The sequence below is a fragment of the Coturnix japonica genome, chromosome 9 (genome assembly GCF_054131305.1).
Source record: "Coturnix japonica strain WE chromosome 9, WE-NBRP24, whole genome shotgun sequence".
Lineage (NCBI taxonomy): Eukaryota > Metazoa > Chordata > Aves > Galliformes > Phasianidae > Coturnix > Coturnix japonica.
The window spans coordinates 6,397,389-6,415,253 of NC_140671.1; the positions used below are offsets into that span (position 1 = coordinate 6,397,389).

The window sequence follows — 17,865 nt, forward strand, 5'->3', positions numbered from 1 at the left end:
CGTGCTCGTGGGTGTGCAAATGGCACGAGCGCAGCGCTGCGCTGCTTTGCGTGTGCTGTGTGCGCGGTGTTGCTTTGAGGTTTTTGGGTAGTTTTACATGCGTGGTTCCATGCACGGTGCACAACGGGCTGGGGCTGCCCCTTTGTGGGGGGGGGGGTCACACTATGAGGTTTGCAGGGAGAGAATGGAAGACGAGACCGAGAGCAATGGGAGCAAAGGGAAGGAGGGTGACGGAGCGAGCCCTGGGATGCACGCAGCAGGCAGCTCCATCGTCTGATCTGTTTAATTTGCCTCGAGTACACGCGGCGGCGGCAGTGGAGCGGTCGGTAGACACGGATAGTGCCGGGGGAGCGAGGGGAGGGCTCGGGGCCGAGCTCAGTTGGAGGGAGCCTCGGGGGTGACAAAGGTGCCCTTCTGGTCCCACTGCATGTCCCGGATGCGGCGGATGGACTGGATCTGGGGCTGGAAGGCGCACCATTCGTTCCAGTGCCTGAAGTCCCCGGTCTCAAAGAGGTACTGGTAGCCACGGTACCCGGGGTACTGATACCCAACCCAGCTGCGGGGAGAGCAGACAGAGTGCTAAGTGTCATACCCAAACCCCCCTGGCATCTCCTGGTGCAGCCCCTGCTTACGTTCCACTGGGCACCTTCACGCTGCCCACGCGGTCACAGAAGCCATAAGCCCAGAGGCTGGGCACGTCGTCCTCCTGGATGTCCATCTTGTTGCCCTTGAAGTCAGCAGACTCGTACAGGGAGATCTTGTGATCCTCGGCCTCCTGGGGGGGGACAGCAACGTTGGGACAGGCAGATGGTGCCCGCGGTGCCCGGCGTGCTGAGCACTCACCATTCGGATGGGACGCATGGACATGAAGCAGTCACTGCGGTAGCTGCTGGACCAGGTGTCCCAGCGCGGGTACTCGCCCTTCTCCAGGATGAACATCTCCCCACGCATGTTGGCTTGTTCATAGGCCACCCAGCTGGGGATGGGCAAAGTATGGCACATCAGGAGCCCTGTGGCCCTTCAGCACTACAGGCAATGCCCAAGAAGCAGCTCCGCTGCAGGGCCCTGGGGTGGCACACTGTGTGACATGCTCATCCCTGTCCTCCTTGGGTGCCCAAGCTTCTACCCTTACTCCTGTTTCCCAGGCCTCATCCCACCTCCCCAATGCTGCTTTGACCCCATCCCTTGCCCAGCTCCAGCCCCAGGTCCCCACTGGGTCCCCACTGTGTCACTCACGGTCCGGAGCTGACGATGACACTGCGCACTCTGTCGAAGCCGCAGTCTGCCAGGTTCAGACACTCGCTGGTGAATTCCATCTGCCTGCCCTGGAAATTCTCTTGCTCATAGATGACAATCTGGGAGAGAGCAAAGGGATTGGACCCTGAAATGCTGCTGTCCCTCTCCCTGACACTTTGTCCTTCCATTTGGGGACACATACGCTTACCCTGAAAGCTTCCGTGGAGGGCTCTTCCCCTTTGCTGTTGGTGACAGGAGTGGGGTCGGAGGATGGAGCTGGCACCGGGGCTGCCTTCTCCTTGTCCTCTGCAGCCTGGCCGGGAGCAGCGGTTTTTGTGGTCTCAGACATCGCGGTGGTCAGCTCGGGTCTGGGGACAGAGGTGCTGGGGGGGTCAGTGGGGACACAGTCCCAGTGGTGGTAGTATTGGGGTAGGGGTGAGGAGCTCCCCGAGACACACAGGACACGGGTCCTGCCTTGGCCACAGGAGGTGCCAGCTGTCCACAATCCCCAGGAGAGCCCTGAGTGTGGCCCCATTGCTGGGGGTACCTGGAGCTCCCTGGGGCCGTCCCACACAGGCGTGCATGGGAGCACAGCAGGCAGCAGGACAACCCTGGGGCCACCGATGGGTGGTGGGGTGGGAGGAGACAGCCCTGCTTTGGCGTGACCTGCAGCGGGCACCCCATTGGTTGTGCCACGATGGGGGATCCCAAGGAGGGTGGGACCCTCCTTGCACCCCCCAGTACTGTGCTGGTTCAGGATGCTCCAGGAATGGTGGGCACAGTGTGGGCACAGCCGAAAACCCGCATTTTCCTTTCAATTTCCCCCCCTTGGGACTGGCTGGAGCAAGTGCCACCACCCAGGGACTTTCTCCTCTTACCTGGGCAGCTGCTGCTTCTTGTTGGAGGGAGCAGGCTTGTGTTTCGGGGTTCAGCGGGGCCCCCACTTTATAGCCTGGCAAGGGCAGAGCGCGGGCGGGCACACAATGGAAGTGCCAGCTCATCAGTGTCTGTGCGGCCGCCCAGTCATCACATCCTGCAAAGCGCTGGGAGAGCTGGAAGCCTCTCCCCGGCCCTGTGCCCAGCCGCTGAACCCAGCACTTTCCTTTATCCAGCGGCACAACAGAAGACCTGACCGCGCCACTTTGCTGCACGCCGACACCGCGGCCCTTCACAGGGCATATATACCCCTGGAGCCCACCAGCACCTGGCTCCAGCACTGCTGCTGCTGCTGGGCATGGTTACACCAGCCCTGTGGCTGCCCCCAGGTTGCCCAGGGCTCCATTCATAGCCTTGGGCATCTCTAGAGATGGGGTACCCCCAGCTAAGTTGTGAGAGTGCAAGACAGGGAAAAAGGACGCAAGATTGTGAAATGCTTTGAGCATTGTGATGTGTGATCAAGTGATGTGTGATCAAATCAGCCATTTTCTGGAATGTCTTAGTCCAGAAAAACAGTGTTCTCCTCTAAGGATGCTACAGCTGACAGCCCCTGCTTTCCCCGCTCCCTGTGCCCACTGCGTCCATCCCCACTCGACAGCCAGTTTTCAGCACAGTGAACACTTGCTATGCACATTTGTACCATTCCTTGTTCTCCTCTCAATGTGCTGCATGGGAGCAAATCCCACCTCGGTGCAGCAGTGCTGTGTCAGCTGCTGGGAGGCAGGCAGAGGGGGCAGGGGGGGGGCACCTGGGGGCACCCTGCCAGCAGCTGCTTTCCCTGTGCCTGCTGGGAGCCTGCAGTCCCATCAAACCCTCAGCAGCATCAGTATGAGCTTTCCAGCATGGACAAAGTAAATCACCCATAGCTGCGCATTCAGCGAGCCCACAGCCCTCATTCAGAAGCTGCTGCTTTCGTTCCCCTTGAGGGCAAAAGTGTTAATTCATAGTGGTGCAATTTCAGCTGCATCACCTGGGACGTTTCCCAAAATACCAAACAAAAAGCATTCATCGATCTCTTTATCTCTTCCCATCTCTTTATCGACCATGCCGTCCCCCGTGGCACCGCTGTGTGTGTTGCACTGCTGCTGCTCCGAGTGCTCCCCGGGGTCTGCTTCCTCACCGTCATGGTGGACAGTTTTCATGACTCTTGGCTTTCAATTTGCATTCATTTTCATGGTTGTTAGACACGTTTCTATTTTAAGCTGCATTTCTTCCTCTTAGAGCCAGGTGTTTTCTTAACCACGCTGCTGTGCTGGTGGCTCCTGAGTGCTGATATCCAGCCTCCACCACCCTGCAAATCTACCTCCTCTCTTCCTGCTCCTGGTTTCCTTCCCGGCTTGCAGCCATAGGGGTGCTCCTGCTGCTATAGGGGTGTTCTGTCCTCACCGCTGCCTTGGGATGATGCAGTAGGGGGATTACTACAAGCAAAAGCAGAAGGTATTTAGGTACAGTGTGGATTCTATGGGCTCTTCCCAGGTCTCTGAGTACAGAGATAGGATCCATAGATCCATAAATCTTCATCTGCACCACTAGGCCACTCTAATGCTTTTGCAAATTGGTCCCTGGCTTTGCCATGCTATTGTTCCCTGCTCTGTGCTCTGTGCATGGGGCAGGAGGAGGGCATGGCTGCCCTAGGGACGTGCACAGACCCTGGGTTATGTCACAGCCCCTGTCTGGTGTGCATGGAGCAGAGCTGTGGTGTCCCCGAGCTCATGGCTCTCCCGCAGTGTTGCCTTTGTTCTGCCAGTCCCTCCTCCTGCCGTGTGCTGAGTTAGGGCTTTCTGTAATGCTCTCCTGCCCCGTCTCTATCTAGAGGCTATAAAAGCTCTGCCAGACAGCTGCTGTTCACGCCACCTCCAGGCTCAGCACTCATCCCCAGTAAGCACAGAGGGAGAACAGTGAGGACCCCAAGCCTCCCCCTGGCCACCAGGGCACAGCTCCTGTCCTCCTGTCCTCCTACGCAGAGCCACGATGATCCAGCGCCGCAGGTCGTCCTCTGGCCTCTGGAAGGTGCAGGAAGCAAAGGAAGGCTGGGAGCTCAGCCCGGGCCCCACACAGAGCCCTGATCCATCCCTGCTCCCCAGATCGTGGTGTGGGATGAGCCCTTCTTCCAGGGCAAGCGGCACGAGTTCACCAGTGAGTGCTACAGCACGCCGGAGCGTGGCTTCAACACCGTGCGCTCCTTCAGGATCGAGAGTGGGGCGTGAGTGTGGGGCCAGGGGGTCCTGTGGGGTGGGGGGGTCCCCAAGATGCTCACCCCTGGATGCTCACCTCCCGCAGCTGGGTGGGCTTCGAGCACTGCGGCTTCCAGGGGCAGCAGTTCGTGTTGGAGCGTGGTGAGTATCCGTGCTGGGAAGCGTGGAGTGGCAGCAACGCCTACCACGTGGACAGGATGAGCTCCTTCCGCCCCATCACCTGTGCTGTGAGTAGCACCCAGTGCAGTGACATGCCTGGACCCCGTGCTGTCCTCATCCATTCTGATGCATAGCTGTGCTTACATGGTACATCTCGGTGCAGGAGCACGGGCACAGCCAGCTGCTGCTGTTTGAGCAGGAGAACTTCCAGGGCAGGAGGGGGGAGCTGAGCGACGACTGCCCCTCACTGCCTGCACTGGGCTGGGGCAGCAGTGCAGTGGGCTCCTTCCTTGTCTGCTCTGGCGCGTGAGTAGTGAGGCAGGGCTGGTGGCACTGTGCAGGGACCACTAGCAGTGCCATCACCCTCAGACGCTGCTCCTCCTGCTCCATTCATGGCCAGGTGGGTCTGCTCACAGTACCCTGGGTATCGTGGCTTCCAGTACCTCCTGGAGAGTGACAGCCATGCCGGCGAGTACAAGCACGTTCGGGAGTGGGGCTCCCATGCACAGACTGGCCAGGTGCAGTCTATCCGCAGGGTCCAGCAGTGACTGCCAGCTCCACATTTGCAGGCACCCCCCAGACTGTGCTGTGATGGTGGCAAAGCTCAATAAAAGCTCCATTGTCCAACGTGGTGTGTTAACACTTGGAGGGTATGTGGGCTGGGAGCAGCAATGGGGTGCCACAGGGGTGCCCGTGTCCCCACCACTGCAAGGGGACCTGAGCCATCACTGTAGTTCCAACCAGACAGGAGAGGATACCGTGCTGCCTGAGCCCTGCTCAGGAGGAATCAGGAGCTGCAAGGTCTGGCAGGCCACAGCTGCATGCTGTGCACCCATCTCCATGCCCATATACAGCTCTGTACCTATGCACACATTTCTCCATACCTTTGCAAGCTTGCAAACATCCATGCACACACCTGAGCACACACCTGTGCACTCACGTATGCACCCCCACACCTGTGTTGCACCCCCATACCCATGGCAAAACCCTGCACACCTGTGCACTCATGCATGTGCCCATATACACCCCTCTGCATTCATGCATCACCCATCCAGCCATGCACACAGCAGCAGGGTGCAGCCTTGCAGACGGCAGTGCCCAAGTCAGGGCTTCTCTTCCTGTCCCTGCTCAGTGCTGCAGGAGATGGGGAAGCAGGTTGCTGGTGGGGGCTGCTGAGACACCAGCCTGTGGGGGAAAAGCAATAAGCTGAAGCTGGCAATGTGATGGGGATGGCTGGGCACTGCCCATGGGCGCCTGCACATGATGCACTGTGACACAGTGAAGCCCCAGCACCGCAGCACCCACAGCTGTTACGCTCTCCCCAAGCAGCAGCCATTGCCCTTAGCCCCCTCCTGCCCCAACCCCTCACCCATCACTTGGGGCCACGGAGATGGGGGGAGGGAGAGATGTTGCCTTGGCTGCATCTCCAGCATTAACATTTCATAGGCGCTGCAGCATCCTCCTGCACGTAGGTAGGGCTGTGGGGCCGGCAGGGGCTGCGGGGGAGGAGTTTGCATGGCAATATCTTGCACAGGGAATCTCTCTGGAAAGCTGCAGCACAAAGGAGCTGTACAGCAGCCAAGAGAGCATGCAGCCTACCGTCCCCAAGCCAGCCACCACCTGGAAGTCAGGTAATGCTGCCTTTCCCTTTCCCTCTGCTGTTTTCCAATGGGAATGTGGCCCTTCTCCAGGCTCAGGGTTGGGGGGCATTGGGTACATCCCTGGGAGCCCCCCGGTTCGATGCCCACAGCCCCGCATTGAGTACCAGCACCGATATTGATGGATGCACTGCTTGTTCGTGTTGTTTTTCAGAATCCTCATCAAGAATAGGGCTCGAGACAGGTAAATGGATTCTTGCCTCATTTTCAGTGCTCCTGGAAGGGAAGCAGGCAAAATACTGGTTTGCTTCTTTGTCTTGAAACCACCATTTTCCTCCAGGCCTGGTGCTGTTAGGTGTGGGGGGGTGTTAGAGGAGAGAGGTTGAGGATATCCCTGCTCTGACACAGCTCTTTCCTCTGCAAAGAGTTCATGTGACAGCTGCTGCCGGGCTCCTTTTGGGGAGCCATTTTCTCTCCCTCATTGTTCCACCACTTTTGTGTGCATGTCCATCTCATCCCAAGAGCCAGGAGGAATGAGATCCCCCAACCCCACAGGGACCCTTCCCCCCCTTTCCCCATTACAGCTCTGCTTCACAGAGCAGCGGCCGAGCGGTACGGGAACAAAGGGCGGCAGTGGGGTGAGGGGCAGCAGTGGGTTGGGAGGGGTGGAAGGGTGCTGGGTGGGGGCCAGAATAGATCCACTGATGGGGGAGGAGGGAGGAGGGATCATCCCACCAAGCAGAGCAGCAACAATGAACCTCAGGCAGCAAACAGCAGCTGCTCGGCAGCTGAAGTGCTCAGTCATCACAGAGCAGCCCCTCTGGGGCTTGGGGCCATTGTTGCTTTTCCCACATTGGCCTTGTGCTGTTTGTGCCCAGCAGGACATGGCCAGGCGGGATGTCTGCCTCCGTTACAGCCCATGAGCAGAGACTGTGGGCACAGCGGTGGGTCTGAGGGCACTGCAGGGTATGGGGTGCCCTCACTGCATGGCAGTGCCATGCTCCCCCAAGGCAGTGCTGAAACAGGGATTTCAGTGCTGATCCGAAGGCATGGCACTGCTCCTTGCTCTCTTGCTGCGTTGCTTGCTTTCTTTTGCAGCTGCTAATGACTGACCTGAGGTCTGTTCACACACAGTCCCCTGCGCAGCCCTCGCAGAGCAACAGCCGGATGGGATGGGGGACGCTGCACTGTGCCCATGTAGCCAGATTGCACAGGTAGGACCCCTGTGGGTCAGGTGGGAACCCCTTGGTATTACCCAGCCCTGTGCTCGCCCCATAACCTGAGAGCTGTCACAAGTCTGTGCAGCTGGGTTGTGCTGCCTGCACTCGGGGCTGCTCCTTCTGCACCTGGAGCAAAGCTGCCCTCCCTGGGATAAATGGGATCACAGCATGGGCTGTGTGCCCAGGGGTTGCTCCAACGGGTGCATGGCAGTGAGGTGGGGTCTGCTTCCTGGGTGCTCACAGCATCTCTGCTTCCCAGCACCACCAGCCCCGTGGCTCTGCCACAGCTCTCACCCGAGTGCAACAAGGCACAGGGATGTGACAGCCGCCTGCACATGGACACTGGAGCTGCCGGCCCCAGCGGAGCCACCTGATGCCAGCCCAGCTGCTGTGGGAACACAGCTGAAGAGATGGTGGTGGCAGTGCCTGAGGACATGGGACTGCCTGTGCATGGTTCTGCCAGGTGCTGGGGCCCTCTTCTTCCTGCAGACACTCTGGCACTCCTGGAGTTGTCCCCTCCTTGGAGCCCATCTCTCATCCTCATGGTGCCAGAGCTACACATCACATTGTATACTCAGGTGTTGAGTGCCCCACCAGCACGGTGACAGCAGCAGGTCCCTTCCAAGCATTTCATCAGGAGGGCTGCATTGCGCTCTCCCATCCACTGACACCTTCCCATATCCCATAATAATCCAGTGGCAGAGCCCAAAAACGCCTCCTGCTCTCCAAAGCCATAACCAGGGAGGTGCTGCCTCGTGTGGGGACTAACCATGCCCAGCTGTGCATGCGTGTGCTCTGCTCCTCTCCAGCACTAACCAGGCCCCCCCCCGGGCACCGAGTGCCCTATGTGATCACTAACCCACTAACACACCTGCGCATGCCCTACTAACAGCCCCGCTCTCACTAACAGCTCGCAGGCCTTAAAGGGGAACAGAAAAGCTGGGTAAGTACGGGATTATGTGGGGCACTGTGGGGCTGGGGAACCCAGACAGCATGTGGGGCAGGCAGGGCAGGCTGGGCAGCCCCTCTGCATGCCCCCTGCATGGGGCTGCTCTCTACAGCAGTGGGGCTGCAATGCCCAGAGTGTTGCATATGGTTCTGCTGCTGATTGGAAGCCCAAAAATGGTTTTATCAGCAGAAGCTTTTCAGTTCCTTTTTAAGCCAGTAGATCTCTGTGTTACTAACACATTCCTGAACTGAATTAAACAAACTAATCATTGCTGCTTTTCTCTTCATTTCTCTTCTAGTCGTATACGTTCTCTAAGTGCGACTGACGATGCCATGCTTCTCTTTACTAACAGCCTGCACTAACCTCTCCTTACTTCTTTCTCTCTTGCCTCTAACAATTGTTCTTTGCTCTTTAACTTCCCAGCGCTGTTGGCCATGACAGATGAGCAGTGGTCCCCACCCACCCAGGGACCCATGGCTGCTGACCCCACACTGCCATTGAGTGCAGCGCAAAGGGAGAGGCTCAGGCCAGGGCTGCTTTCAAAATTTCCCTATTGGTCTGTTGTTTGCTGACAAATTTCACACGGTTCAATGAGGAAAAAGAAACTGAGTGGAAAGGGGACAGTGCCAAAATCATGAGCAACGACTGGCAGTTGCCACAATAATCCAGCAAAGCTGCCCAGAAAGTAGCACGATGGCCATGAGCCCCCCAGCCCCAGTTCACCTGTCATGGAAACAGCCTCTTTGCATTAGTGCCCTGCAGACTCTGCTGGCTCTCTTTACTCCCTTTTTCTCTCTGCAGTGATCTTGTAACCCTGATGCATGCAGAAAGGTGGTGCCCGCAGTGTGCTCCTAACTAACCATGAGTCTTTGAAAGCTGGAGCTGCCCATGGGTTGGTACCCATGTCCTGCCAGCCCACTGATGGTGACAGTGACAGAGATGGTGATGAGCTGGCCAGAGGCACTCTGCCTTGCAGAATCAGTGCACTGCTAATGCTGGGGCTGGGCTGCGGCCCTTGCTTTGCTTTCTATAGGTCTGAAATTAGGTAAAACTCCCCTGCATCCGCATGGGGTTGATCATGATCCAGCCATCTGTCCAGGTTTGGCATGCAGTGTATAAGGGGTTGCCAGTATGCACAGGGCACAGCTCGCCCTGCATCCAGCAGATGATGGTTGTCCCTGTGCTGCCTTCAACCCCTGGGACAGAGGCCTGGCTCCTGGACCTGCAGCTGGGGAGCACTGAGCTGGCTGCCCCCTGCACCTCAGCCATGAGTGGGGAATCAGCATCTGCAGCACCCAAGGGCAAGCAGCTCCCCACCTCCTCCACATTAACCACTAACAATCCAATTCCTGCCCTCAGCCAGGCCGTGATCAGGAGGAGTTTTTGGGCTGATGCTCTAATGTTTGATTGAGGAGGATGCCTGCTTCTTCCTGATGGGGGAGCAGACACACCAGCTCTGCATGGAGCGTAGGATCCAAATGGGGAAAGGAGCAGGAAGATGAGGAGGACAGCAGGATGGGCCAGGTCCAGGGCAGGGCAGGGATCCCCTTGGGCAATAAGTTCAGGGCCTGGGGAGAAACCTGCAGCAATGAGCACTGCTCCATCCCTACACCATAAGCACAGGGCTATGTGCTCCAAGTCTTGCCTGCCTGGAGCTGCGGAGATGCATCCTCTTTTGTATTACCCCTGCTACCTCAGCACTCCTTATCCCAGCCCGGTGTTTTCCTTGGCTGGGAAACAGTCTCTCTGTCTATTCCCATTTCAGACCTGCCTGGAGATAGGTGGTGGTAAAGAGGGGTGTGGGACCCCCAGTAGTGTTGTGGGCAGAGATCCAGACAGCACTGGGGTACCCCATCCTGCCCAGGACACACCTTGTACCAGGGCACGAGAACTTCACTGTGTGTCACCTCCTCCTGCCCTAACTGTGCCTTGAAGGCCTGTGACTGGATAGACATCAGAGCCAGACACAGGGGTGCTGAGTCAGGCATGTCCCCAATAGCCTGTTCAATGCCCGGTGTTCCTGCAGTGCTGCTGGGTGCAGGGCTCAGTGCTGGCATGGGGTAAGAATGCTCTGGAGAAGGGGACATGGGGCTGAGGAAGTCCTTACTGCCTGTAATGTCTGCTGTGAACATGGCAAGTGTGCAAACACCTGTGTGCAGTGTCTTTGTGGGGCATGGGGGGCCAGGGATGCTGGGAGAGGGTGGGCTGACTTAGTGGGACCCCTGTTGGTCCAGATCCTGAGGAGTGGGTGCAGATATTGACCCCTCTGTTGCTGTCAGCGTCATTCTGCTGGTTGCTGAGGCCCCCATGCAGGAGCAGAGCCTGGGACTGCTGAGTCTCCAAGTCCTGGCATTGCAGCCAGTGGCTGCTCCATAGGGAGCAAAGAGAGCTGATGGAATTACACTATAGGCAGTGCTTGGTGAGGGGCAGCTCCCTTGCATGCCAGGACACTAAGTACATGGGACCAGGATGGATGATTCTCTCCACAGCCACCCCATCAACAGGACAGAGGGGCTGGGGAATTAAAGGATGTGTGCAGGGTGGAGGGGGGTGCTGCATCCCAATGCAGCTGGGGCAGGGCCAGACACTGGAGCAGAAACCTGTGGTGCATCCAGCATGCCTGGGAAGCACTGCAAGGGGGGCATTACTGGAGCTGGCAGCGCAGAACCCCCAATTCCAGCTGATATCAGGGTGCTCGCAGCAGGTGCACACCCATTGTATGGGTCTGGGGACGAAGAGCTGTGTGCAGCCCAGGAGGTTCAGGCACGGAGCTGCGGTACCGGCCGGGCCTGATGGCAGCAGGTGGAGCTCGTGCTCCGCCAACCGACAGCAACCCTCTGTATGCAGCCTCGCACTGTCGAGCCGTTGCGGTGACGAACCCGCAAAGAATTGTGCGTGTCCCCGCAGGGCTCAGCCCGGACCCCCGAGCAGCAGCGGAGACACTGCGCAGGGACATCGCCAGCAGAGCGGATGCTTTGGGGAGCACCCATAGGTGACGCTCCCATTCGGCTCCCCAAAGCTCCCCACGGCTGGTGGGCAGGACAGCCCCAGCTAGACAGATCCAGGAGCCAGTGGGGCCCTGAGTGCTACCCATGTCCCTAAGCACCCCAGTGCCTACCATGGGGCTGCCACTGTGCAGGGGCAGGCAGACAGAGCACTGACCCTGGGCTGCTCACCAGTCCCAGGGCCCCTCTCCCTCCTGCCCAACCCCATGGGCACTGGCAGGGATCTCTGGAGATGCCCACATGTCCCTTTGGGTGCCCTGGTGCCTCACAGGGATGCTATGGGCAGTCTCTGTTTGGCCTGAGGGTTGCAGTGCAGATTGAAGTGCAGTGGCACAGGTGGGCCCCTTGACCTGACTTCATTAGGAAGGTGGAAGTAATGCTAATTAAAATTATGAAGTCCCAAACTGCACTTCTCTCTTGGTATAATTTATTTCTGGCCACTTCTAATTCTCACAACTAATGCTCCACTGGGTTAATACCCTGAAAACGTTAAGAAGATGGACTGTGCATAATGGAACATTATCAGTGCTTGGACTTTATAACAGCACTTACACCCAGGGCTGTGGTGGTGCCAGACCAGGAAAAACACCTCCATCAGCTCATGCTCTTCTTCCTGCAATGCAACACTTCATTTCTGGGCAAAGCCTGCAGCAAGCAGTGCAGCACCAGGATGCAGGCAGCACTGAGAGCAGCGTGGCATCTACATTCCAACAAATCAGGTGGTGGGAGGGGAAATGGAAAGGCTAATGCACCTTATTTGGGGAACCCATTGCTGACCCCAAGCATCACTGCCACCACGGCACATGCAGTGCCGGCAGCCAGGGTTAGGCTGCTGGTGTGCAGTAAGGGCTGCACCCATTTGGGCAAAAACCCCACTCCTATCCACTCAGTGCATATTGGTGGCCCTGGAAGCTGCTGGTACATCAGGAAGGGCTCCAGGGGATCCCCTGGCCCCCTCAGCCCACATGTTCTCATTAATACGTGGGACTGGAAGGCTATCCATAATGAGATGCTAACTGAGTTTTCTCTAAGTTGGGTGAGGGAAGGTCAGGAAGGTAGAACTGGAGTCAGCTTATTGTTATTATCAATCAATAACCTATTTATTTTCCAACATTCCTATTAACCTCTGCGAGCCACTCACCATTTCCATCTGGAAGGGCTGTGCAGCTTGCTTTGCTGAGTGGACAACTCTGATTGAAAATGTAACAGTGACCCGACCCCAAAGGCAGAATCCAATTAAAATCATTTTCATTTGTAGATTAATATTTTTTAGCATGTTCTACATTCCTTGCTTCAGCATTTCACACCGGAACAGCCGCCTCGTTACACGAGCAGCCCATATCATAGTGTCATATGAAAATAATTACAATTAATTAGTCTCGGAGACAATGGGATCATCCTTTTATGGGGAGCGAGGGCTGCATTACTCATGACACGCTGCCAAGACTTGGGCGCTCAGTTCCCCATCTCACTCACAAGCGGCCAATGGGTTCCACAAGGGATGGCAATGGATGAGGGCACCCATGGGGCACCAAGAGCCCAATGGATGTTCTGGGCACCCCAAATGGCCCCATCCAGGGGTCTCCATGTGCTGTTGGTGATGGGCACAACATATGGAGGTTGGCCCTGTCCCTGGTGCTGAGCGGGCACCGCCCTAATGGGCTGATGAAACCAGGTCTTCATGTAAAGTCTATTATTAATAACGTGACTTTGATAATAAAAAGATTAAAATTAAGTTTATGGTTTGCTGACTGCCCTTTCCACACTGTAATCATCTCTCATTCATATTCATGAAGCACTCATTAGTAACCGCTGCTTACAAGCGGGCTCAGCAGCCAAACCGTTTGGCAGCCACCAGCTCCTTAACTGCTTAACTTGCTCACTGATTACCAACATCAAATTAACTCTGCAGAACGGATCTAATAAGCTTCCCGGTGGCTTCAAACCTCCTTGAAAATTGCTCTGATGTCTCCATGGGGCCCTATTAAAAAAAATCCTTCCCCTGTGAATATTGCACTTCCATGGGCGGTACATTGGGGCTGCAGCTCCGCAGCACATGGAGCAGCCGTGGGTCCTGTGCCCCTTGCTGAGTGCTGAGCACAGCTCCTGCTGTGATCCAGACCCCACATCCACTCCCAGCCTTCATTAAACACTTCGGAGCCTTAATTTGACTATCTAGTCGCTTGGGGCTTGCGTCATGAAAGAATAAATAAGGACGACCTTTCTGTATAATTACTTTTTTCAGATGAGGAAGGTATCTCAGCAGTGTGGCAGAGCACTGCAGGGAGGTTTTGGTGGCAGTCGGGAATAGCATGAGGACCTGCCCCCCACCTGGGGACACTGGGAGATACCAGGGCTGCTGTGATGGCTGCCAGGCTCAGCACAGAGTGTGGGAGCGATTTGCTTGCAATTAGTTCAGATTAATATTAATATTCCATCATTGGTCTGACCACAGCCATGCCCATGTGAAGGAATGGATGCTCAGCGCAGAGCATGGTGGGAGCAAAGCCAAACCTTTCAGTCTCATTGCCATAGCAACTGGAGGGAGCAGGCTGCCCTGGGGCTGTGGGTACTGGGGATGCCACCACTCCCTGGGAACAGATCTGGAGCTGTCTGAATCACCATGGACGGATGGGCTGTCCCTAGCAGGATGCTGCTGCCACACACTCCCTGCAGCCCCACTGTGTGCACCCAGGTAGAATACAGAGAGCTCACCCCCTGCAGAGGGGCTCAACCTCATGGGAGTGTGCAAAGACACTTCCCCCTCCCCACAATATCCACTGCTATCTTGTGCCCGTGGAGTGAGAAGAGTGGCTGCAGAACCCCACAGCTGGCAGAGGTGCTCTGCATGCTGGTGAGCACACCTTGCAGCAGGTTGGAGACAGGTAAGATTTAGTAGGCAGGATGCAAAGAATTTGTGCATCGAATTCCTGCCTTATGGCAGAGTCTGAGAGCTAGAGGAAGGCAGCAGCCTGCATGGCACTACCCCCCAAAAAGTCCTCAGGCAGAGCACCTGCTGCCTGGTCCTGAACCATGCACCCCACAGTTCCAGGGTTCACACTGTGCTGTGCCCAGGGGTAACTGCATCCCCGAGTGCACAGAGTGGTCACCAACCACCTCCTTCCTGCCCCAGGGTGGGAAATGAGCCCTGCCCCATGAACCCATCACAACCCCACTTACCCAAGGGAAAGACCCAGGCGATGTGGTCCCTGGAAACTGCAGCATTCCTGCACTGCAGAGCAGGAGGGATGTAGCCAGGCAGGCACAGCACAGAGGGACATTTCCACTGGGTTTTGAGCAGAAAAGAAAGCACATAGATGCACAGCATTTTACACAGCCCCAAGAAACCTTTCTTGGTCCAACCCCACCACTGCTCAGGTATGAGTGACACTGGGCAGGCAGAAGCTGGTCTGCTCCTTGAGCCCTTACCTTTGCCCTCCCTAAACCCTTGTTCTCATTCCTTGCATATTCTTCCCATATTCCACTTGGAGCTGATACTAACGATAGCTTATTTCAAGTTTTCAGCCCACTTTCTCCCCAAAAATATTTATACTGAGCTCTGCTTTCCATTTCTTTTCAATTACCACCGTGCCTGATCACCACCCCACAACTCTCCTCTTTAGCCATAAACACAAATCCTATTACCTTTTCTCTTTCTGTGTATTTGCACTTTGATTTAAGCCACATTTTCTCCCGTTTTCATCAGTTCTGGCCCTCTACTGCTGTATATCTCCTGCTTTATCTACTTTCCAAAGGCCCCCTCCTATTTCTCAGGCCCTGATCAATACGACTGCGGAGCCACTGGCAGCTCCTCTCCTCACCGCCTGCAGTTTTTCTTGGGGGACTTGTCCACTATTTCTTGTTAAGCTTCTGTCTCAGCTTGTTCCATTTCTCATTAGGTTTTAGCACTGGCATTGTAGTATTTCTTGTATTTCCACACTGCCCAGTGGATCTCTTGTAATTCTTAACAGCGAGGCTTAAAGTCTCTCTCTCTAGTGGCCTCCGGAGCCCGTTCTGCTCGGATTTGAAGTGGCAAGTGGTGTGACACTTTTATTTCCAGGTGGAGAAAAGCGTGTCTCTGCTTCCAATCCAGGCCATGATTTTTTCTAGCAGAAGGGGCAGCGGGGATTACTTGTGCTTTACAGCCTCGTTGGAGGGGATGTATTTACCTGGTGGCAGGGGAGCACAGGCAGGGACACCACGATGCCGGGCTGGCCGGCACCCAGCCATCCTGGAGGCTTTTTCCTTCTCCTCCCTCTCCAAATGGTCCTTTGGAGAGATGCTGGGTTTAAAATACACCCCGGCTTCCCAGCTGTCAGGAGCCAGCAAACGTATTGCTCTCCATGGCTGCATTTCTGAGCATTACACATGACGCACAGCAGCCGCTGCACAATATTTCCTCAGATGCCACTGCACTGCAGGAGCCAAACAGTGTCCTTTAAAATAAAACCAATTTTTCCTGTCTCCTCCACAGAATAGTCTTATTTATATGCGCTCAAACAGCTGTTACTGCAGGTTAACCAAAGGTTGTAAAAACATTTTTCAAATGCCCTTAACTTTGCTTGGTTTGTTATTGAAATTGTTAATCTCAGGGTTAGCTCCTTCCTTGCTACACTGGTGCAAAAAGGAGCCCTCTCCCCAGGCTGTGCAGGGCTTTTAGCAGCTCCTGCAGCACCCTAACAGTGCCCCCATGGTGTGTGCATGTAGTGTGTGCATGCACACATCTCTACTGCAGCTGTGCCAGGCCCTGTGGCAGCTGAGGACACTTTGTTTTTTGCTGTTGAGGCTTTTCTGACCTTGCAAAACTCTCCTGATTACGTCAACGTCTTCTGCTGTCTTGATTCTCCTCCAGACCGGTGCAAACAGGATTTGCAGCAATTAAATCTACTTTTAGCATAGCTCCAATTAATACTGTTTTAATACCTGAGACGCACTTACAGCTTAATTGATCTCATCTGATCACCTCATCTGCAGGAAACAAACTAAGTGGGTGCAACAGCATGCAAACATCACTACTTCACTGGTGGGCAGGGTGCAGCTCAAAGCTGCTTTTCTGGGCTCCCCTGCAGTGCTGTGCAAACAGATCCAGTGCTGTGCAATGCTGTGCAATCTGATCCAGAGCTGTGCAGTGCTGCTCAATCTGATCCAGTCCTGTGCAGTGCAAGCTGATTCAGAGCTGTGCTCAGCTGTCCTGTGCAATTTGATCTAGTATTGTGCAGCGCTGTGTAATTTGACCCAGCGCTGTGCAATCTGATGCTGCGCTGGGCAATCCAGTGCTGTGCAAATGCCACCCAACGGCATGGAGTGCAACGCAGTGCTGGGCAATGTGATCCCATGCAATGTAATCTAATCCAACCCAATCTACTCTTCCCCACCTTGTGGCCTCTTTGCCTTCCCCAGTCCTAGAGCTCAGGCTGCTGCCGTGCACCCCCTACCCATACATCAGCCCCCACTCCTACCAGAGCTGCCCACACTCCCCATTCCCATCCCATTGCTGGGCTCCACGTCCCCCAGCCACCCCCTCCTCACCTTGGTCCGCACAGCAGTTGGGTATCACGGCGAATCCGGCCCAATCCAACAGCTGACAGAGATGTATTTTTAGGCGCTGCAGCACGATTAAGTCTTCTTGTTAGTCTCAGGAGGAGAAAAAGGTTGTTGGTTTACTTGCAAATGCTTGAGGTAATTCTCTAATGGCTCCCCCACCATTACGCAGACACTGTTTTCAATCTCTTATCATATGTAATCCCTAATGATTTCTCTGTTATGTCCTGTTTTATTAAAGCGCCATTGAACTATAGCCTATTGATTTAGATTTCACAGACAATTGAAATTTAAATTGACTCCAAATTGAATGTCTCCATGCAATCTGTGTTCTGCACTAAAGATAGATAAAATGCTTCTATTTTTGATAACAACTTCCAGCGCAGGCACATTTTAATTTCAAAAAGTGTGGAAGGGAGCCCTGATTGCCATAGCAATGTCAGCAGCACCCCCTGACCCACGTGGGCATCACCACTGGACCAGGGAGTGGAGAAGGTGGGTTGCAGCCATGGAGCAAACATCCCACTGGGTCCCAAAAGCAGGCTGGGTTTTGTATGGGCCACTGGGTGAGCACGGCCACCTCACCTCCATCCCCTGGAGCACAGCTGCATTGGTATAAATAATAAAGAGTTACAGGCTGCTATCTGCCATGGTCTGCACTTCTATGCCTCCTGCCAGTAATAATGTCCGCCTTACAGCTGACCTTAATGCCAGAAAAGATAATTCTTCCAGCATAATGAACTGTTTATTAGCTGATAGATGCAGCACGGCCATGCAAGGATATCCACACCGACATGCAGCAGGGCCACCATAGCCAGAGCGTGCTATGCCAAAGAGGGATGACATTGCCCATGGAAGTAGGGCCAGGGAGCTCCGAGAGCCACTATGGGGAGATGTGGAACCCCACCTCACTGTGTCACATCCCTGTGCTCTCATTCCCAAAGAGCAGCAAGGCCAGGTGCTGCCTTAGGCTTCAAATGGCCCCTGTGTGTACATGTGGCAGATGATGTGTGCTGAGTTCCAGGC

General features: G+C 55.4%; 3 protein-coding genes across 6 annotated transcripts; 1 reads left to right on the forward strand and 2 right to left on the reverse strand.

Annotated features, from left to right (window-relative positions):
• Window positions 1-265: 265 nt before the first annotated feature.
• On the reverse strand, window positions 266-2,813 carry CRYBB1 (crystallin beta B1). 4 transcript variants are annotated; one of them, XM_085555987.1, is made up of 6 exons: window positions 2,115-2,813; window positions 1,445-1,604; window positions 1,237-1,355; window positions 844-976; window positions 633-775; window positions 266-556 (listed from the first exon to the last, which is right to left on the reverse strand). In XM_085555987.1, the coding sequence occupies exons 2-6, from the start codon at window positions 1,583-1,585 to the stop codon at window positions 376-378; spliced, it is 717 nt and encodes a 238-aa protein (XP_085412113.1). In that variant the 5' UTR covers window positions 1,586-1,604; window positions 2,115-2,813; the 3' UTR covers window positions 266-375. The 4 variants fall into 4 exon arrangements, with proteins under 4 accessions (XP_085412113.1, XP_085412114.1, XP_085412112.1 ...); XM_085555988.1 differs by having other exon boundaries at window positions 633-772; window positions 2,115-2,252; XM_085555986.1 differs by lacking the exon at window positions 2,115-2,813 and having other exon boundaries at window positions 633-772; window positions 1,445-1,879.
• Window positions 2,814-4,019: 1,206 nt separating this feature from the next.
• On the forward strand, window positions 4,020-5,149 carry CRYBA4 (crystallin beta A4). Its single transcript, XM_032447819.2, has 6 exons — window positions 4,020-4,050; window positions 4,137-4,182; window positions 4,257-4,375; window positions 4,453-4,594; window positions 4,690-4,832; window positions 4,927-5,149. Exons 2-6 carry the CDS (start codon window positions 4,144-4,146, stop codon window positions 5,072-5,074), a joined length of 591 nt encoding a protein of 196 aa, XP_032303710.2. The 5' UTR covers window positions 4,020-4,050; window positions 4,137-4,143; the 3' UTR covers window positions 5,075-5,149.
• Window positions 5,150-5,817: 668 nt separating this feature from the next.
• LOC146759656 (uncharacterized) lies at window positions 5,818-16,931 on the reverse strand. The gene is made up of 4 exons (XM_085555990.1): window positions 16,828-16,931; window positions 15,468-15,567; window positions 14,479-14,584; window positions 5,818-6,400 (listed from the first exon to the last, which is right to left on the reverse strand). The coding sequence occupies exon 4, from the start codon at window positions 6,387-6,389 to the stop codon at window positions 5,967-5,969; it is 423 nt and encodes a 140-aa protein (XP_085412116.1). The 5' UTR covers window positions 6,390-6,400; window positions 14,479-14,584; window positions 15,468-15,567; window positions 16,828-16,931; the 3' UTR covers window positions 5,818-5,966.
• Between the last annotated feature and the right edge of the window lie 934 nt (window positions 16,932-17,865).